Below are 22,250 nucleotides of genomic sequence, written 5' to 3'. Positions count from 1 at the left end.
TCTGCCGTGTTATATTTGAAGGAGAGATGAGAAGAAACAGCGGCACTCACCAATTCCAAAGTAAAACGTCCAGTTTATTAAACTTGTTAAAATCGGGTACAAGCAGGTCTGTGCACATAGATCAGTGAAGGTACAGCCGTTTCACGCTAAACGCGGTTCATCATGCCTTTCAAGTCTGCTGTGCGCCAATACAGCAGGCTACAAGCACATATGGGTTTTTTGCAAAATGGGGAACATATACTGGGGTGCATTTTCTCCTTTAACCCCTTGTGAAAGTAAAAAATTTGGGTCTGCTAGTAATTTTTTATTTTTACAAATGTGTGCTTTGAAATCCTCCCTCTATTTGTGCCTTCTGTAAGACACCTGTTTGGTGAAAAGTACCCTTTCTACCACTTAAAATGTTCGTACAGGGGTGCTGTTTCTGAAATGGGGTTAATTCTTTTTTTTTTATATATTTCTGGGGACCTCAGGAAATGTTTTAAATGCGACATGGCAGCTAAAATCCATGTCTGCCAATTCAGGCCTGCAAAAAACATATTTTGCCTGTAGAAGCCTGCTGTGCACCAATACAGCAGGCTATGAGCACATATGGGGTGTTCGCAAAATGGAGAGAAAATGGGGAACATATACTGGGGTGAATTTTCTCCTTTAACCCCTTGTAAAGGTGAAAAATTGGGGTCTGCTTGTAATTTTTCATTTTTACAAATGTGTGCTTTAAAATCCTCTCTCTAGTATTTCTGCCTTCTTTGAGGCACCTGTTTGGTAAAAAAAAGTACCCTTCCTACCACTTAAAATGTTCGTACAGGGGTGCTGTTTCTGAAATGGGGTCAGTTCTTGTGGTTTTTCATTTCTGGGGACCTCAGGAAAAAAAAATTTAATGCGACATGGCAGCTAAAATCCATGTCTGCCAATTCAGGCCTGCAAAAACCATATTTTGCCTGTAGAAGCCTGCTGTGCGCCAATACAGCAGGCTACAAGCACATATGGGGTGTTCGCAAAATGGAGAGAAAATGGGGAACATATACTGGGGTGCATTTTCTCCTTTAACCCCTTGTAAAGGTGAAAAATTGGGGTCTGCTAGTAATTTTTCATTTTTACAAATGTGTGCTTTGAAATCCTCTCTCTAGTATTTCTGCCTTCTGTGAGGCACCTGTTTGGTAAAAAGTACCCTTTCTACCACTTAAAATGTTCGTACAGGGGTGCTGTTTCCGAAATGGGGTCAATTCTTGTTTTTTTTTATTTCTGGGGACCTCAGGAAATTTTTTAAATGCGATATGGCAGCTAAAATCCATGTCTACCAATTCAGGCCTGCAAAAAACATATTTTGCCTGTAGAGGCCTGCTGTGCGCCAATACAGCAGGCTACAAGCACATATGGGGTGTTTGCAAAATAGGGAACATATACTGGGGTGCATTTTCTCCTTTAACCTCTTGTGAAAGTGAAACATTGGGGTCTGCTAGTAATTTTTCATTTTTACAAATGTGTGCTTTGAAATCCTCTCTCTAGTATATCTACCTTCTGTGAGACACCTGTTTGGTAAAAAGTACCCTTCCTACCACTTAAAATGTTCGTACAGGGGTGCTGTTTCTGAAATGGGGTCAGTTATTGTTTTTTTTTTATTTCTGGGGACCTCAGGAAATTTTTTAAATGCGACATGGCAGCTAAAATCCATGTCTGCCAATTCAGGCCTGCAAAAACCATATTTTGCCTGTAGAAGCCTGCTGTGCGCCAATACAGCAGGCTACAAGCACATATGCGGTTTTTGCAAAATGGGGAACATATACTGGGGTGCATTTTCTCCTTTAACCCCTTGTAAATGTGAAAAATTGGGGTCTGCTAGTAATTTTTCATTTTTACAAATGTGTGCTTTGAAATCCTCTCTCTAGTATTTCTGCCTTCTGTGAGGCACCTGTTTGGTAAATGTACCCTTTCTACCACTTAAAATGTTCGTACGGGGGTGCTCTTTCTGAAATGGGGTCAGTTATTGGGGTTTTTTATTTCTGGGGACCTCAGGGAATTTTTTAAATGCAACATGGCAGCTAAAATCCATGTCTGCCAATTCAGGCCTGCAAAATACATATTTTGCCTGTAGAGGCCTGCTGTGCACCAATACAGTAGGCTACGAGCACATATAGGGTGTTCGCAAAATAGGGAACATATACCGGGTGCATTTTCTCCTTTAACCTCTTGTGAAAGTTAAAAAGTGGGGTCTGCTAGTAATTTTTCATTTTTACAAATGTGTGCTTGAAAATGCTATCTAGTATTTCCTTACCGCCATATAGTGTTCCTTCCACTCTGAAGCCTGCCGTGCGGCCATGCATCATTTTTTGAGCATATATGGGGTGTTGGCGTATTCGGGGGGAAATGGGTAACAAAATGTGGGGTGCATTTTGTCCTGTTACTCCTTGTGAAAGTGAAAAATGTGGGTGTAAAGCTACTTTTTCTGGAAAAAATTTCGTTTTTTATTTTTTACAGCCATGCGTTTCCTAATTCTGTGAAATGCCTGATGGATCAAAATGCTCACTACACATCTTGAAATATTCCTTGAGGGGTGCATTTTCCAGAATGGGGTCACTTTTTGGGGGTTTCCACTCTAGGGGTACCTCAGGGTTTCTTTAAATGCGACATAGCTCACAAAAGCAAATCCATTAAAATCTGTCCTCAAAAAGCCCTATAGTGCCACTAGATGTTGGTCCTTAGGACCTGTCTGCGTCTTTTTTCATGTGCCGTTTTTATTTAAAACTTCACTTTTATTTATGTACATTTATTAAAACTTTTTTCTATTAACACCAGTTACTGTGACAACTAAAAATTCCCAGTGGCTGCAGATTGTCTCCTTCACTTAATCAGCAGATTCCTTCATAGCAGCGCGCTCGCTCCTATTAGTCAGCAGCAACTTCAGCCCTGAGCGCGTCGGCTGACAGTCTGTTCTCCTCCTGCGGAGCTCCCTATCTGCTTGCCACTGTTACTAAAATCACACACACATAGATTTCCTGCCTCCCGACATGTTTCGTTTGACACCCGGCGTCTTCAGGGGATCACGCAGGTATGTGTGTTGGGGGCAGAAACCATCCTTTAAAGGTTCGGTGTCAGATGACATTCCTCTAATAACCTATCATATTATTCCTTTTGTGTCCATCCCTCTGTCATTGTGTTCATCTCCGTTCTAATAGGTTAGAGTATCCGGGTGTTACCACCCATTAGCGGCGTCCCCTGCTCCATGATGGTGGAATATCTGTAAGGTTGCCACCCACCAGCCGTATCACTCGGCTCTAGTAGGTGGAATATCTGTCTATTACCATCCACTGGCCGCATCTCTCAACTCCAATAGGGTGGAATATCTGCAGGTTACCACCTACCCGCCGCGTCATTCGGGTCTGATAGGATAGCTTGTCTGCAGGTTTCCACCCCTCAGTTCCTCCCACTCTCGGTGTCCGGGAGGATCTGCGCATGCTCGTCCGCTTGGTGACTAAAAGTCTTTCAGCGATCTACGCTTTGAAGAGATGTGCGCAGGCGCGCCAACTTAGAGATTTCTCTTCTCTCCTTGCCTTCATATGTAGAACTGCGGTTGCTCATCAGCTTGGACTTTTACCGTTTTGGTGGGGTTTATGGTGCGCATAATTTCTATCATGGTCCTCATGTCTTTCTTCTTTATCTTGCATTTGGCCCATGTTATCTGTTCCTAGGGTCTTGGGTTTAGTTATTTTTTGCTGCTTCACTTTTTAAGGAACATGGTGGCTTATAGTGGATGCCATATACTCATATTTTACAGAGGATATAGGTCCTAGATGTTTCATTAGGACTCTTCTCTATGGAATTCATTTTCATTGATGTCAATATTTTTCTGAGGTCTTAGTGTTGATGGATGGTGCTAAATCTTCTCGACTGTTTATTTTATGCTGTTCTTTATTTACCTTATAATTTTGATGTCAAAGGGTTTTTATCCTAGGGTCTTCTATACTACTGGGTGGTACTAGATACTCTCAAGTATTTATTTATTATTATATATTTTTTCTTATATTGTCCTTCACGGAGGCAGGATTATTGAGTTTTCTTATGGCATGTACTTTCATTTCTACATATATTAAGATCATTATTCCTTCTTTTAATATTTATATTCGTTCTTATCAAGTAAGGATGGTTCCTTATTCATCTACAGTATTTCTACTGTAGTCACCAGGTTCCTAAAAAGGTGAAGCAGCAAAAAAGAACTAAACCCAAGACCCTAGGAACAGATAACATGGGCCAAATGCAAGATAAAGAAGAAAGACATAAGGACCATGATAGAAATTATGCGCACCATGAACCCCACCAAAACGTTAAGGCTGGGTTCACACGGGCGTGACAGATTAGGTCCGGATGCGTTCAGGGTGCGTTCAGTGAAACTCGCACTATTTTGCAAGCAAGTTCAGTGAGTTTTGTCTGCGATTGCGTTTAGTTGTTCAGTTTTTTCCGCGCGGGTGCAATGCGTTTTGATGCGTTTTTCACGCACGTGATAAAAAAACTGAAGGTTTACAAACAACATCTCTTAGCAACCATTCACTTCTATGGGGCCTGTCCTGCGTTACAAACGCAGAATATAGAACATGCTGCGATTTCAAAGCATTGCAGAAGTGATGCGTGAAAAAAAACGCTCATGTACACAGACCCATTGAAATGAATGAGTCAGGATTGAGTGCGGGTGCAATACGTTCACCTACCGCATTGCACCCGCGCGGAAATCTCGCCCGTGTGAACTCAGCCTAAAAGTCCAAGCTGATGAGCAACCGCAGTTCTACATATGAAGGCAAGGAGAGAAGAGAAATCTCTAAGTTGGCGCGCCTGCGCACATCTCTTCAAAGCGTAGATCGCTGAAAGACTTTTAGTCACCAAGCGGACGAGCATGCGCAGATCCTCCCGGACACCGAGAGTGGGAGGAACTAAGGGGTGGAAACCTGCAGACAAGCTATCCTATCAGACCCGAATGACGCGGCGGGTAGGTGGTAACCTGCAGATATTCCACCCTATTGGAGTTGAGAGATGCGGCCAGTGGATGGTAATAGACAGATATTCCACCCTACTAGAGCCGAGTGATACGGCTGGTGGGTGGCAACCTACAGATATTCCACAGTCATGGAGCAGGGGACGCGGCTAATGGGTGGTAAGGCCCGGATACTCTAACCTATTAGAACGGAGATGAACACAATGACAGAGGGATGGACACAAAAGGAATAATATGATAGGTTATTAGAGGAATGTCATCTGACACCGAACCTTTAAAGGATGGTTTCTGCCCCCAACACACATACCTGCGTGATCCCCTGAAGACGCTGGGCGTCCAGCAGAACATGTCGGGAGGCAGGAAATCTATGTGTGTGTGATTTTAGTAACAGTGGCAAGCAGATAGGGAGCTCCGCAGGAGGAGAACAGACTGTCAGCCGACGCGCTCAGGGCTGAAGTTGCTGCTGACTAATAGGAGCGAGCGCGCTGCTATGAAGGAATCTGCTGATTAAGTGAAGGAGACAATCTGCAGCCACTGGGAATTTTTAGTTGTCACAGTAACTGGTGTTAATAGAGAAAAGTTTTAATAAATGTACATAAATAAAGTTTTAAATAAAAACAGCAAATGAAAAAAGACGTAGACAGGTCCTTAGGACCAATATCTAGTGGCACTATTGAAGTAATCGTCACCCATGTGCTGAGAGGTCCTATTATTCTGTAACATTGTTGATCAAAAAGCCCTATGGCGCTACTTCCTTTTTGAACCCTGACATGCACCCATACATCATTTTTTGAGCACATATTGGGTGTTGGCGTATTTGGGGGAAAATGGGTAACAAAATATGGGGTGCATTCTGTCCTGTTACCCCTTGTGGAAGTGAAAAATGTGGGTGTAAAGCAACTTTTTCGGGGGAAAGAATTTGCAATTTTTCATTTTCACAGCCAAGAGTTTTTTTATTCTGTGTAATGCCCGATGGGTCAAAGTGCTCACTACACACCTTGAAAAATTCCATGAGGGGTGTAGTTCCCGGAATGGGTCACTTTTTGGGGGTTTCCACTCTAGGGGTACCTCAGGGTGTGTTCAATTGCAAGATGGCGCCTTTGAATTATTCCAGTGAAATCTGCCTTCCAGAAGCAATTTGGTGTTCTTATTCTTCTGACCCCTGTGGTACGCCCATATAGCAGTATACAAGCACACTTCGGGTATTGCTGTAATCAGGAGAAAATGGGCAATAAATTAGGGGGTACATTTTCTCCAGTTCCCCCTTTTTTTAAGTGAAAAATTTGGGCCTAAAGTAAATTTTTCTGGAATAAATTTAAATTTTTCATTTTCACAGCCAATTCCATGATTTACCATTGAGGACAAAGTTTTCTCTACACATCTTGAAATATTCCTTGAGGGGTTTAGTTTCCATAATGGGGTCACTTGTTGGTGGTTTCCACTCTAGGGGTACCTCAGGGTGTCTTTATATGCGACATAGCTCCCAAAAGCAAATCCTGCAAAATCTGTCCTCAAAAAGCCCTATTGCACTACTTCCCTTTTGGACCCTGACGTGCACCCATACATAATTTTTGGAGCACATATTGGGTGTTGGCGTATTCAGGAGGAAATGGGTAACAAAATGTAGGGTGCATTTTGTCCTGTTACCCATTTGAAAGTGAAAAATGTGGTTGTAAAGCAACTTTTTCTGCAAAAAAAAATATTTTTCATTTTTACAGCCAAGCGTTTCCTAATTCTGTGAAACGCCCGATGGGTCAAAGTGCTCACTACACACCTTGAAATATTCCTTGAGGGGTGTAGTTTCCAGAATGGGGTAACTTTTTGGGGGTTTCCACTATAGGGCCACCTCAGGGTGTCTTCATATGCGACATAGCTCCCAATTACCATTCCAACTAAATCCGCTCTCCAAAAGCCATATGGTGCTCCTTCCACTCTAAAGCCTGCTGTGCGCCGATACTTCGGTTTTTGAGCACACACGGGGTGTTTCTGTAAACTCCAGATTCAGGATAATAGATTTTGAGTTTTGTTTGGCTGTTAACCCTAAATGTGTTGAAGAAAATATAGATTAAAATGTAAAATCTGCTAAAATTTTAAAATTTCATTCCCATTTTCATTTAATTTGGTGGGGGACCTATAGGGTTAACATGGTTTGTAAAATCAGTTTTGAATAGCTTGAGGGGTGTAGTTTCTAAAATGGTGTGATTTATGGGTGGTTTCTGTGGCACACCGAGCATGAGCGCTTGGCCTGTGTTCTGGGGACTCGGAGCTCCCCCTTATTCAAACAAATAACTGTCCCTTCTCTCCCTCTCTATCTTCCCCCACATCCTAAACCAGACCACCGCCATAAACTTCTTAGTCCCTGACCCAGAGGTGACAACAATCACTGTCCTCCATGACACTTTATATAAACATGCCTGTATAGTGGACAGCTTCAAAGGGGTTTATTACTTTATGATAGGGGCACGCTTCCGGAGGGTGGGGGCAAGCTGCAGAGTCCTGAACCGTTTCCGGTACATGTCAGGGGTGAGGTTGTAGATTTTGATTATGGCCGCTTTGATTTTAGCATAGTCCCCATCACCGTCCATAGGCAGGTCAGCAAAAAACATCCAGTGCCTTCCCTCTCAGGCCTGGAGTGAGATATTTTGCCCACTGGGTGTCGCGGAGCTGATACTGGCGACACACCTTTTCAAAGCTCCCGAAGAATCCATCAACCCCTGACCTCTCATCCATCACGGGGAACTTGTCAAAAGATGGCATTGGTTGACGTACCTCTCTGGTTTCTGTGGGGGTGGTGATGCAATGCTCCGGTCGAGTCGCACTAACTCCAGCTTCAGTTGGCGCTCTGCGGCTGCCCTCTCAGCTTGGCACTCTGCAGCTTCCCTCTCAGCTTGGCGCTCGGCAGCTTTCTGGTACTCTAGGATGAGTTGAAAACGAAGTTCGGCATCCGAGTCACCTCGGCAGGCAGCGCAGCCTGTATGGATGAGGGCAGTCCTTCTGAGGTGGTACTCTGCTCAGAGTTCTCACCGGCAGGATAGGCAGGCCTTGGGTTTATCTCACAGCTGGGGAGGACTGCCATCTGGCTCGGTTGTCATGCCTGTCCTCCCTTGATCATCCGCCTGGAGCGCATGTACAAGGAAGTCCTTTGTCCGGTCCGCTCCATCAATCCCTCTGAGCTGACAGAGATTGACTAGCGCTTCCTTCGTCATCCTCTGGTATGAAGTGGACATGATGCTGCACTTCTCCCAAATGAAAGATAGAAAATAAAAACAAGAGGGGGTAGGGGAAACTGTCCTGTATGTATATGTTCTGCTTCAAAACCAAAATAAATAACCTCAGCACGGTCAGCTCACCTGTACCCAGGCACCGTACTGCCAGCTGTTAGTGGAAGGTTTAATTGCTTAAACCCGGTACTAATGCTTTCAATTAAATCCCACCTGCTGCCACCAATCTGTCACGATCTTGCCTGATTCCTCAGGTCGCAGTACCTGATCAGACCGGGATCAGGTACCAGCGGTCAATCGGGACAAGTACTGACACTACACACACTATCGGATTTGATCACCTTGCTTCCTACAATCGACCAGATTGCACAGGAGATCAAATTGTTGCCGGTTCCTTCTAACAACTAATAAACTTCTGAGATTCGCATTTTAAAGCAAACAGGTAGCTGAAAATTAGGAGCTCCAATTGCCTTAAAAAATATTGCCCCTGCTAGGTTAAAGAGGACCTTTCACCTAAAAAAAAAATGTAAACTAAGACCATAGCTTTACTTACATGCCCCCATGAAGTGTTGATCGTTTTTTCTTTTTTCAAACTGTGCCCCCGTTTGTCCGCTATGCCCCCCCGGAATAATTCCCGCCGTCTATGCTAATGAGCCAGCCTCAAATGGGCTGGCTTTAAAAGTTCTCCTCGGCGTGCCTTCTCTCTTCTCCCTGGCACGGAGCGCATCCAATCAGCGCGCTCCGCTCTTAGCCGGATAGACGAAATCGCTCCAGTTCTCTGAAGTCTCGCGAGAACTGGAGCGTCTTCTCCCTGGCTAAGAGCGGAGCGCGCTGATTGGATGCGCTCCGTGCCAGGGAGAAGAGAGAAGGCACGCCGAGGAGAACTTTTAAAGCCAGCCCATTTGAGGCTGGCTCATTAGCATAGACGGCGGGAATTATTCCGGGGGGGGGCATAGCGGACAAACGGGGGCACAGTTTGAAAAAAGAAAAAACGATCAACACTTCATGGGGGCATGTAAGTAAAGCTATGGTCTTAGTTTACTTTTTTTTTTTAGGTGAAAGGTCCTCTTTAAATAATTGTTTTTTAATAAAAATTGAAACATGTAAAAAACAGAAGCATACAAATATACACAGAGCAGTTTTTAAAATAAAAAGGATGAAAGAAAACTGAGGCCTACTTTACTCACAGAGACTTGCAGCTATCAGGTCCTGAGGCAAGACAGAAAGACACGGATCCTCATTCAATCAGATTGGCCTCAAAATGGGGAACCCGGTACAATCTGCTCTGTCCAATTTATAAGAATTGGTCCAGACAGTCTGTAAACCCGCCTTTAGGGCGTGTCATATGGGTTGGCTGTGACTTTTATGACCGGTCAGTCACGCTGAAATCTGGTCTAAAATGGATTTTTTGCCCATATCTCTACACAGGAGAATGCCCGCCCGATAATTGTGGGCTCATTTTTCAGCTCTTAGTATTGGGGTCACAGGGGCACCAAACACGGGGTGTCCACGTGACCCCAATCAGAAGAACTGATGTTCTGAGCCAAGATTTAACATAAGTGGGTGGTTTTTGGTATGTGTGGCACCGTCACCTCCTGACCGTTAAAATGGCGTACCTCAATAATCTCTATTGCGCTGTATTTTTGAGTTATGACCAGAGTAAGATCTTTGGATTTTCCCAATGACAGCGAGGCTCGGAGAGCAGCTTGCCCCCACCCTCCGGAAGCGCTGTCCCCCACCTGCTTCCCAGATGAATGATGATGGTGATGTACTTGAGTTAAAAGGTACTATTGACCGGGGAGCCCCTGTACCCTCCATAGCAGTTGTGACTCAACAGAAGAGTGCCCAGAATGCTGCTGAGAAGGATACGGGGAACTTGATTGCCCAGGGGGAGCATCTGGGGGATACAGCTCCCCCACCTCCTCTCCCTGAGGAGGCAGCAGGCACCCGCCACAAACTTGGAGTTCGAGGAGGCCCTGGCTACAGATGCCACTATGGAAGATCTAAGGGCCTCTGCCGCCAGGCACCCTGGAGAGTCTGACAAGGTAAAAGTTTACTGGAAACAGGGGAAACTATATAGAGACCTGGTTTTCCCTGACCCCAGCCAATCACAGGTTGCTGAGAGGGTGTTGATTGTACCCCAAATGTACCGGGCTCAGCTACTCAGAGTAGCTCATGAAGTCCCCTGGTCTGGGCATTTGGGGGTACGGAAAACTAAAGCCAGGCTGTCCTGCCTGTTCTATTGGCCTAACATGGGAACGGACATTGCCAACTATTGTCGTCCCCCACCCTCCGGAAGCGCTGTCCCCCACCGGCTTCCCAGATGAATGATGATGGTGATGTACTTGAGTTAAAAGGTACTATTGACCAGGGAGCCCCTGTACCCTCCATAGCAGTTGTGACTCAACAAAAGAGTGCCCAGAATGCTGCTGAGAAGGATGCGGGGAACTTGATTGCCCAGGGGGAGCATCTGGGGGATACAGCTTCCCCACCTCCTCTCCCTGAAATTACCTGGGCGGTGCAGCAGGCACCCGCCACAAGCTTGGAATTCGAGGAGGCCCTGGCTACAGATGCCACTTTGGAAGATCTAAGGGCCTCTGCCGCCAGGCCCCCTTGAGAGTCTGACAAGGTAAAAGTTTACTGGAAACAGGGGAAACTATATAGAGACCTGGTTTTCCCTGACCCCAGCCAATCACAGGTTGCTGAGAGGGTGTTGATTGTACCCCAAATGTACCGGCTCAGCTACTCAGAGTAACTCATGAAGTCCCCTGGTCTGTTCATTTGGGGGTACGGAAAACTAAAGCCAGGCTGTCCTGACGGTTCTATTGGCTTAACATGGGAACGGACATTGCCAACTATTGTCGTTCCTGTGTTACTTGCCAACGAATCAGAAAACATGGGGATGTAAGTAAGGCTCTGCTGATCCTTCTGCCCATCATTGATAAGCACTTCCAGAGGGTGGCAGTGGATATCATCGGACCCTTGGCCATTCCTAACTCTTCTGGCGAAAGGTTTATACTCACTGTGGTAGACTATGCCACCCGATACCCAAAGGCTGTTGCTTTGTCTTCCATCCGCGCAAAGTGGCAGATGCTCTGTTAGGTATATTTTCTCATGTAGGGTTCCCACAGGAGATGCTCACTGATCATGGGGGACAATTCATGTCTAACTTGATGCAGTGCTTGTGCAAGAAAATGCAGGTGGAGCATATAGTTGCCAGTCCCTACCATCCGCAAACAAATGGTCTCTGTGAATGCTTTAACGGAACCCTAAAGCAGATGCTTAAGACGTTTGTGGAGACCCATACTGCCACTGCTGTCACCAACTGCTACTACAACTGCAAGGCCAGACATCTCCTGCATCTTGTCCGTCATGTTCCATACTGCCACTGCTGTCACCAACTGCTACTACAACTGCAATGCCAGACATCTCCTGCATCTTGTCCGTCATGTTCCACACTGTACTGCCACCAACTACTACCACCACACAGCCAGACATCTCCTACACCTTGTCCATCATGTTCCACACTGTACTGCCACCAACTACTACCACCACACAGCCAGACATCTTCTGCACCTTGTCCGTCATGTTCCATACTGTGCTGCCACCAGTTACTACTACCACTAGTGCCTCTACCATTCTCACTACACAGCCAGACATTATTTGATATTCAAATCCAGCCTTGTCCATGATGTTCCATACTGTACAGCCATTTATGTTGACGCACCACTGCTGCTTCCACCACTACACAGCGAGACATCTGCTGCTTTGCCCGCATCATGTTCCAAACTGTATGACAACTCGCCACTGATGACAACTCGCCACTGCCGCTGTCACCAGGACACAGCCAGTTATCTGTCGCCGTTATGTCCGCCCTGATCTCTTCTGTATTGAAAATGTAGACAACAGCCATTTTGGACCTGCGCCTCATAAGGGAATACATTTTGAAAGGCCATTTAAAAAAAAAAAAAAAAAAGCCACTTCTTTTTACATAGAAAAGGTCCGTCTAGGGCAGGGGTGGCCAACCTGTGGCTCTTGAGCCACATGCGGCTCTTTGCTTCTTCAAGTGCGGCTCTTGCTGTGGAGCCAGGAAGCAGTCAGGCGGCTCACTCTCCACCCCATGCTCCGATCTCTTTTCCTGATCGGGCACTGTTGCTACTTTGCAGTTCTAGGTCACTCTCCACTACGTCCTGATGCACACAGTGTGTGAACGTAGTACGTGGAGACACGCAGTATGACCTGACGTTGTGCTCATCAGGTCACAGTGGAGAGCGTGTCAGACCTGCAGAGTAGCAGGAGCCCAGTGCCTGATCAGAAGGGAAGATATATTTTTTAAATGATAGAACTGAGCATGGGGGTCTGATCTTAGCATGGGAGGTTCTGATCTGAGCATGGGGGGGGGGGGGGTCCTGATCTGGACAATAAGGGTCTGATCTGAGCATGAGTTGGATGATCGGAGCATGAGGGTTCAGATTTGAGCATGGGGGCAGATATGATCATGGGGGTCTTGTTTGAGCATGGGTTGGTCAGGTATGATCATGGGGGGGTCAGATCTGAGCATGGGGGGGGGATCTGAGCACTGGGGGTCTGACACAGAGTCTGATTTGTGTTGCCTGATCCGAGCATTGGGGGTCTTATTTTGGGGGTCTGATTTGGAGGTCTGATGAGGTTTAGGGATCTTATTGTAGGTCAGATTAGGATAGGGGATCTGATTTAGGAGTCTGATCTGAGGTCTGAAAAATATATTTTTTGTATTTTTCTCTTCTAATGAAAAATAAAATATTTTAGCAGACCTCAGATCGGATGAAAAATATTTATTTTATCTTATTTTTCTTTGTGAAAAACTAGGTGCGTCTTGTAGGGCGAAAAATATGGTGACTCGTGTGTAATTGTATAGCGTGTGGCTCCTGGTAGTCATATGTTGTTGTTTTTTTACTCTTTGTGTATGTAAGGTTGGCCACCCCTGGTCTAAGGTATGGGAAATAGACATTACACTGTGAGCAGGCTAAATTCCATGCCTGAAGAGGACCTCACCAGCAGGAGAACCTCTCTGTATATAATACATAGAAAAGGTCCGTCTGGTGTGTGGGAAATAGACAGTTCACTGTGAGCAGGCTAAACTCCATGTCTGAAGAGGACCTCACCAGCAGGAGAACCTCTCTGTATATAATACATAGAAAAGGTCCGGCTGGGGTATGGGAAATAGACATTACACTGTGAGCAGGCTAAACCCCATGTCTGAAGAGGACCTCACCAGCAGGAGAACCTCTCTGTATATAATACATAGAAAAGGTCCGTCTGGTGTATTGGAAATAGACATTACACTGTAAGCAGCCTAAACTCCATGCCTGAAGAGGACCTCACCAGCAGGAGAACCTCTCTGTATATAATACATAGAAAAGGTCCGTCTGGTGTATGGGAAATAGACAGTTCACTGTAAGCAGGCTAAACTCCATGCCTGAAGAGGACCTCACCAGCAGAAGAACCTCTCTGTATATAATACATAGAAATGGTCCGTCTGGTGTATGGGAAATAGACAGTACACTGTGAGCAGGCTAAACTCCATACCTGAAGAGGACCTCACCAGCAGAAGAACCTCTCTGTATATAATACATAGAAAAGGTCCGTCTGGTGTGTGGGAAATAGACAGTTCACTGTGAGCAGGCTAAACTCCATGTCTGAAGAGGACCTCACCAGCAGAAGAACCTCTCTGTATATAATACATAGAAAAGGTCCGTCTGGTGTATGGGAAATAGACAGTCACTGTGAGCAGGCTAAACTCCATACCTGAAGAGGACCTCACCAGCAGAAGAACCTCTCTGTATATAATACATAGAAAAGGTCCGTCTGGTGTGTGGGAAATAGACAGTTCACTGTGAGCAGGCTAAACTCCATGTCTGAAGAGGACCTCACCAGCAGGAGAACCTCTCTGTATATAATACATAGAAAAGGTCCGTCTGGGGTATGGGAAATAGACATTACACTGTAAGCAGCCTAAACTCCATGCCTGGAGAGGACCTCACCAGCAGGAGAACCTCTCTGTATATAATACATAGAAAAGGTCCGTCTGGTGTATGGGAAATAGACAGTACACTGTGAGCAGCCTAAACTCCATGCCTGGAGAGGACCTCACCAGCAGAAGAACCTCTCTGTATATAATGCATAGAAAAGGTCCGTCTGATGTGTGGGAAATAGACACTACACTGTGAGCAGGCTAAACTCCATGCCTGGAGGGGACCTCACCAGCAGAAGAACCTCTCTGTATATAATACATAGAAAAGGTCCCTCTGGTGTATGGGAAATAGACAGTACACTGTGAGCTGGCTAAACACTAGCTCTGTTCCGGTCCTGTCCACTAGGGGGTTAAAAGGTCTGTACCATGTATGGAGTTTAGACAGCTCTTATAGAGCTGGCTATTTCCCATACTTGGTAAGGACTAGGTCCGTATACACAATGGCGACCTGTTCTGTGGTGTGAATGGCTGCAGCCGTGACAGAAGTGAAGCTTCTTAGTTTAGTATCAGAATCTGATCGAGTGTACAGATAAATATTCACATCTAGGAGAATGGTGCAATGTGTTTATGTCCTGCAGCAGTACAGCTTTCCCTGATGTGTCTGAGTAGCCATTGTTTGTGAAGAGAAGAAAGTAAATAAATGCAGTAAAAAAAAATTACTCAAAAGTTAATAGCTTTGTTCCCAATAATTGCCCAAGTCTTCGGCCTATGTAAAAGATGCCATTGACACGTCAGACGGGGGAAACACCAGAAGCTGTAAAAAAACACAACAAAACTCCAGCAGAAACATGTGATGTTCTGATGTGGGTTTAACCTCCCCTTCAACCGCTATGTGTGAATAACCCTAAAGACATTGTAGCCAACAGTCCCTGCAAATTCAGTCTGTCCTCGGCCTCGGCCAACAATGGTCGTGGCTAGTCTGGTCCCAGTGGGGCTTGCACGCCCCAAATTTAGTAACTACTGTTAGTGATAGGTTTTTATATAAAATGCATACATTTTTTTTTAACCCTTTGGATACCGGAGTTTTTTTTCGTTTTTGCGTTTTCATTTTTCTTCCCTATTTTCCGTGAGCCATAACTTTTTTATTTTTCCGTTCACATAGCTGTATGAGGGCTTATTTTTTGCGGGACAAGTTTTACTTTCAAATGCCACTATTAATTATGGCATAAAATGTGGAAAGCGGTAAAAAAAATTCCAAATGGGGTAAAATTGGAAAAAAAAATGCAATCCCTCCACCGTTTTATGGGTTTTGTTCCCATGGAGTTTTGTTTATGGAAAAACTGACCCATGCCCTTCATTCTCTGGGTCAGTACGATTACAACAATACCCCATATGTATAGGTTCTTTATGTCCAAATAGTGTAAAAATAAATGTAAACTTTGAGAAATATTTTTTTTATATAACCATATTCTGACCCCTATAACTTTTTTATACTTATGTCTACTGAGCTGTTTAGCGGCTAATTTTTTTGCGGAACAATCTGTACTTTTAATTTATACCATTTTGGAGCATGCATGACTTTTTGATGACATTTTATTAAATTTTTTTGGGTAAGAGAAGCAATGAAAAAATGGCAAATTGGCCATTTTGACAGTTTTTCCATTACGCCATTCGCCGTATTGGATTTTTTTTCTATTTTAATAGTATGGGCATTTTCGGTTGCGGTGATACCCATGATGTTTATATTTATTGTTATTTAGGTATTTATTTTTTAATGGTATACGGAAAGGGGGGTGATTTAAACTTTTATATATTTATTTTTTATATATTTTTTAACTTTTTTTCTTTTTTGTGATCATTATGTGCCTAATATATGAGCTTACTACATTTTTATTTTTTTTGGGTTTATCAGGAATTTATTATTAGCTTATTTTGCTCATTTCTTATCCTGGCCTGCCATCTGATGGCCAAAATAATAATTGCAGTTTGAATACTGCTGGCTTACTCAGTAAAGCTACCAGTATTCAGTGCAAATATCTATGCCCGGATGGGACACATGGGGGCATAGGTAGGAAGCGTTTCCGGGTTTTTGCGCATTTAGGTGCTGTGATTTCACTTGATCACGGCATCTAAAGCATTGAATTACCGCAATCGGCATTATTGCTGGTCACGGTAATTAGCCGCAGGTCTCTGCTGTTTCATCTGCCGGCCATGACGCCCACTGCACTTGCTAACGGGCGTCATGTTTACACATTGCACCAGCGCCATACATGTACGGCACTCATATCCTAAGGGTTAATGAAAGCCCAAGGAACCGCGTTTTCTACATCCGTGCATCAAAATCGTGCAGCATGCCACACATAAACGTGCACTAGGTTGTGGTCTATTGCAGGCCCTCTCTGTAAGAGAAGGCCCCCCCATAAACCATTACCTATCCCTCCGGACCACAAGTGGCAAGCCGAAGCTGAGGGTACGCCGGAGGGACACACCAAGGGGTTTTGCAGGGGGGTCAGGAACCTGATGGCCACCCTCCTCCCCCCCCCCCCCAGACCTCAGGGGGTTGCCCATAAGGGCGCCACAACCCTGAAAATCCTAGTTACAAAACAACATGAATAGTAAACACAAAGTGACATAAAAAATAAAGTAAATGTGTGCCATTAGGGCCCGGACATTGAACCAGAATTATAAAAAATTCCCCATCTTTTATGGGCGGAGGCCGAGCAAGGAAAGTGCTGTGCAAAATGTGCCATTACTCAGTGGGCTCCCACCCCCAGTGAGTTCAGGCACCCCAGGGTCACCACTTCTGCACCTTGGGCTTACATCACAACCAGGCCCCTGGCTTCGATCCAGCAGAGCCCTTGGTCACCTAGCATAGGACACCAATTGCCCAAGCCCTACACCCTAGGTTTACTGTGTGGTTCTCCATTCTTCTTGACATCTCAGAGATTCGGCACTACGGGCTCCCCCTCTGGACGGATAAGAACATATACTACACTTGATCTCAGCCAAAATTCCCTGGTCCGTGGTAGCAGAATCCATAACGAAATTCTTAGATAACTCGACCGTTTACGCCGAACTTGAAAACTCAAGTTCCCTCATCCCTACCAACAAAGACTAAAACCTGATTTATAATTCAAGTCATTACAAAAATCCATGTGATAGTGAAGAAAAACCTCAAAACAGAAGGTTCTGAGACATGGTGGCAGCGCCCCAGGATGACTTAGATGGAAAGTAACTAAGACTAACATACTTTGGACGGCAGCATTGGGTCGCCTTCACATTTCACCTCCAGGGACTTTCATGACCTCCTATCATCCATAGCCATTCATATGGAGTTTCACCCCCTTTGCTCCTCTGGGGAGACTTTCTACAAGATTTTAGAAGGTGTCTTTGGGAATTTTTGGAAGAGCGTTTGTGAGGTCAGACCCTGATGTATGACAAGAGGGCCGGGCTCATAGTCTCCTTTCTGGTGTTGGTTGGGGTTGAGGTCAGGACTCTGTGGGGCCGGTCAGGTTCTTCCACACCATACTCCCACAGCCATGCCTGTATGGATCTTGCTTTGTGCACTGGGGTGCAATCATGGAGGAACGTCCCCAAACTGTGCCCAAGTAGTTGGAAGCAAACAATTGTCAAAAATGTCTTGTCTGCTGAAGTATTAAGATTTCCCGTCACTGGAACTAAGGGGCCAAGGCCGACCCTTGATAAACACCTCCATAGCATCACCCCTCTTCCACCAGACTGTACAGCTGGCACAATGCAGTCAGGCAGGTATCATCCTCCTGGCATTCACCAGACTCGTCCATCAGACACCAGGTACAGAAGTGTGAGTGGTCACTGCGCAGAAGATGCTTCTACTGCTCTGAATCCAGCAGGGATGTGCTTGACACTTGGGATTGTGCTTGGTGATGTAAGGCCTGCATGCAACAGTCGGTGACCCTACTCTGTAACTTTACGTGGTCTCCACTTTGTGGCCGAGTTGCTGCAGTTCCTTCCACTTTACAATAATACCGTTGACAGGTGATGGTTGAATATTTATGAGGCAGAGATGGCCACTTTGGAATTCAGAGAGCTGTTTACAATGAGCCACTCTTTCACATATGTCTGTACAGGCGACTGCATGGCCGAGGCTGGATGTTATACACCTGTGGTAATGGTAGACTGCATTGCCGGGGCTGGATGTTATACACCTGTGGTAATAGTAGACTGCATGGCCGGGGCTTGATGTTATACACCTGTGGTAATGGTAGACTGCATGCCCGGGGCTGGATGTTATACACCTGTGGTAATGGTAAACTGCATGGCCGAGACTGGATGTTATGCACCTGTGGTAATGGTAGACTGCATGGCCGGGGCTGGATGTTATACACCTGTGGTAATGGTAGACTGCATGGCGGGGGTGGATGTTATATACCTGTGGTAATGTTAGACTGCATGGCCGGGGGCTGGATGTTATACACCTGTGGTAATGGTAGACTGCATGGCCGGGGCTGGATGTTATACACCTGTGGTAATGGTAGACTGCATGGCGGGGGTGGATGTTATACACCTGTGGTAATGGTAAACTGCATGGCCGAGACTGGATGTTATGCACCTGTGGTAATGGTAGACTGCATGGCTGGGGCTGGATGTTATACACCTGTGGTAATGGTAGACTGCATGGCGGGGGTGGATGTTATATACCTGTGGTAATGTTAGACTGCATGGCCGGGGGCTGGATGTTATACACCTGTGGTAATGGTAGACTGCATGGCGGGGGTGGATGTTATACATCTGTGGTAATGGTAGACTGCATGTCCGGGGGCTGGAGGTTATACACCTGTGTTAATGGCGGGTGGTGAATGTTATACACCTGTGGCAATAGGACTCAATGGACCACCTGAATTCAATGATTAAGACGTGTGTCCCAGTACTCTTGTCCATATAGTGTAAGCATGCATACACAAGGTAATGTAAAGTGTAATATATGGGAACAGCCTTACCAGCCTGAAGACCGACCGTGCAAATTGGGGAATCCGTTCTGCCTCCTCGTCCTGCAGTTGGAATCACTGTCCCTGTTGCTCCCTGGTAGAAAACTATTATACCCCACGTATGCCCTGTCCGGTGTCTTTTTCCTTGTAGTGCAAAGAACTCTCTATTGGAAGGTGGGTTAAAATGGTATATCCCTACGTTTTTCATCTGACTGCACACTCATCAGGGAACCTGTGAGGAGACCGCGCTCACATCCAGTGCCAGGCTGCAGTGATGCACGTGTGGTAACCTTTGCACTTTAGTGTACTGCAGTTTTTTTCATTTTTGTTATCTGAGTTATGCTTTGACCTTTCACTTTCGCTTTTTGTTGGCTGTCATTTGGATTGTGTTAGAGAGAACCTGTCACCATGAAAATGCTATGTGATCTGCAGGCAGCATGTTATAGAGCAGGAGGAGCTGAGCAGATTGATATATAGTTTTATGGGAAGGATTCAGTATAATTTTTAATCTATATATTTCAATTCCTGCTCATTCTGGTCTTTGAAGTCCAGGAGGCGGTCCTATCAGTGATTGACAAGAGGCGGTCCTATCAGTGATTGACAAGAGGTGGTTCTAACATTGATTGACAAGAGGCAGTCCTATCAGTGATTGACATGAGGCGTTCCTATCAGTGATTGACAAGAGGGGGTCCTATCAGTGATTGACAAGAGGGGGTCCTATCAGTGATTGACAAGAGGGGGTCCTATCAGTAAATGACAAGAGGGGGTCCTATCAGTGATTGACAAGAGGCGGTCCTATCAGTGATTGACAAGAGGCGGTCCTATCAGTGATTGACATGAGGCGGTCCTATCAGTGATTGACATGAGGCGGTCCTATCAGTGATTGACATGAGGCGGTCCTATCAGTGATTGACATGAGGCGGTCCTATCAGTGATTGACAAGAGGCGGTCCTATCAGTGAGACAGGAGGCGGTCCTATCAGTGATTGACAAGAGGGGGTCCTATCAGTGATTGACAAGAGGCGGTCCTATCAGTGATTGACAAGAGGCGGTTCTAACATTGATTGACAAGAGGCAGTCCTATCAGTGATTGACATGAGGCGTTCCTATCAGTGATTGACAAGAGGGGGTCCTATCAGTGATTGACAAGAGGGGGTCCTATCAGTGATTGACAAGAGGGGGTCCTATCAGTGATTGACAAGAGGTGGTCCTATCAGTGATTGACAAGAGGCGGTCCTATCAGTGATTGACATGAGGCGGTCCTATCAGTGATTGACATGAGGCGGTCCTATCAGTGATTGACAAGAGGCGGTCCTATCAGTGAGACAGGAGGCGGTCCTATCAGTGATTGACAAGAGGGGGTCCTATCAGTGATTGACAAGAGGCGGTCCTATCAGTGATTGACAAGAGGCGGTCCTATCAGTGATTGACAAGAGGGGGTCCTATCAGTAAATGACAAGAGGGGGTCCTATCAGTGATTGACAAGAGGTGGTCCTATCAGTGATTGACAAGAGGCGGTCCTATCAGTGATTGACATGAGGCAGTCCTATCAGTGATTGACAAGAGGCGGTCCTATCAGTGAGACAGGAGGCGGTCCTATCAGTGATTGACAAGAGGGGGTCCTATCAGTGATTGACAAGAGGTGGTCCTATCAGTGATTGACAAGAGGCGGTCCTATCAGTGATTGACAAGAGGCGGTCCTATCAGTGATTGACATGAGGCGGTCCTATCAGTGATTGACATGAGGCGGTCCTATCAGTGATTGACAAGAGGCGGTCCTATCAGTGATTGACAAGAGGCGGTCCTATCAGTGATTAACAAGAGGCGGTCCTATCAGTGATTGACAAGAGGCGGTCCTATCAGTGACCGACAGCTCTCTCTGTATACACAGTCATAGAGGGAAGGCTGTCAATCACTGATAGCACCGCCTCCTGGACTTCAATGCCCAGAATGAGCTGGGATATAAATGAATGAAATACAGATTGTACTGAATCTTTTCCCACAAAACTATATATCCATCTGCTCAGCTTCCTCTGCTCTATAAGATGCTGCCTTCAGCTCACACACCATGTTAAATGTGACAGGATCCCTTTAATGACTTGGATTAAAATGTTATTTTTTTTATTGTTTTTCACAACGGTCCGGCCGCCATCTTTTTTACAGATCAGGATAGTTCAGAGCTGGTCACCAGCCGCTATGTGTGTACAGATAGGAAAATGCATAAGGGTGCGAAGAGTGTGGGGGCCACAAGTGAATGAAGAAGGACGGTGGCTCAGTGGTTAGTACTAGTGCCTTCGAATCCGACAACATCTACGTGGGGTTTGGATGTTCTCTCCGTGTTTGCATGGGTTTCCTTCGGGTTCTCTGGTGTTCTCCCACACTCCACAGGAATACTGATAGGGACCTTAGATTGTGAGCCTCGTTGGGGATTACTTGATGCTAATCTCTGTAAGGCGCTGCGGAATATGTCAGCGCTATATAAGTGCGGTAAATAAATAAGAGGGATGGTGCTAGGACAGGAGTCCGTTGATGAAATGTGATAATACTGCCTCAAAGGAAGTGTTTGTAGGAAATGCTTAAAGCCGTGGATGTTGTAAAGTGGAACTCTAAGCAAATTTATCAGGGGGAAAGTCCTTGGGTGTAATTTCCTCACGTTGTTTGATAAATTTGGCATATCTGCCCAATCTGTGCCAAATTAACTTTTTTTTTTCTGGCAGAATTAGACACAATGGGGGTTGTAATGCTTCACCTTTCTGAGGCCTAACACCGCAAAGCAAATCCAGGCTGATTTATGGCATAATCCAACTACGTGGAAAAACCACCACTTATATGGGCACCTTTACTGAAGCTCTGAGGGGGATAATACAGTCATGTGAAAAAATTAGGACACCCTTTGAAAGCATGTGGTTTTTTGTAACATTTTTAATAAAAGGTTATTTCATCTCCGTTTCAACAATACAGAGAGATTAAAGTAATCCGACTAACCAAAGAAAACTGAAGAAAAGTCTTTTCAAGATCTTCTGTAAATGTCATTCTACAAAAATGTCTATTCTAACTGAGGAAAAAGATAGGACACCCTTGCCCCTAATAGCGAGTGTTACCTCCTTTGGCTGAAATAACTGCAGTGAG

At 45.3% G+C, this 22,250-nt stretch overlaps 1 protein-coding gene across 1 annotated transcript in view; it reads right to left on the bottom strand.

Moving 5' to 3' along the window:
• Positions 1 to 4,153: 4,153 nt before the first annotated feature.
• LOC122942229 (homeobox protein NOBOX-like) overlaps positions 4,154 to 22,250 on the bottom strand; it is a 40,630-nt gene continuing 22,533 nt past the window's right edge. Inside the window, exons 9-10 of the mRNA XM_044299731.1 lie at positions 7,751 to 7,895; positions 4,154 to 4,184 (exon numbers count right to left, since the gene is read on the bottom strand). Coding sequence (XP_044155666.1) covers positions 4,154 to 4,184; positions 7,751 to 7,895 — 176 coding nt within the window. The remainder of the gene's footprint in view (positions 4,185 to 7,750; positions 7,896 to 22,250) is intronic.

The sequence above is a fragment of the Bufo gargarizans genome, chromosome 6 (genome assembly GCF_014858855.1).
Source record: "Bufo gargarizans isolate SCDJY-AF-19 chromosome 6, ASM1485885v1, whole genome shotgun sequence".
NCBI lineage: Eukaryota > Metazoa > Chordata > Amphibia > Anura > Bufonidae > Bufo > Bufo gargarizans.
This window is presented reverse-complemented; position numbering and strand designations above follow the sequence as displayed.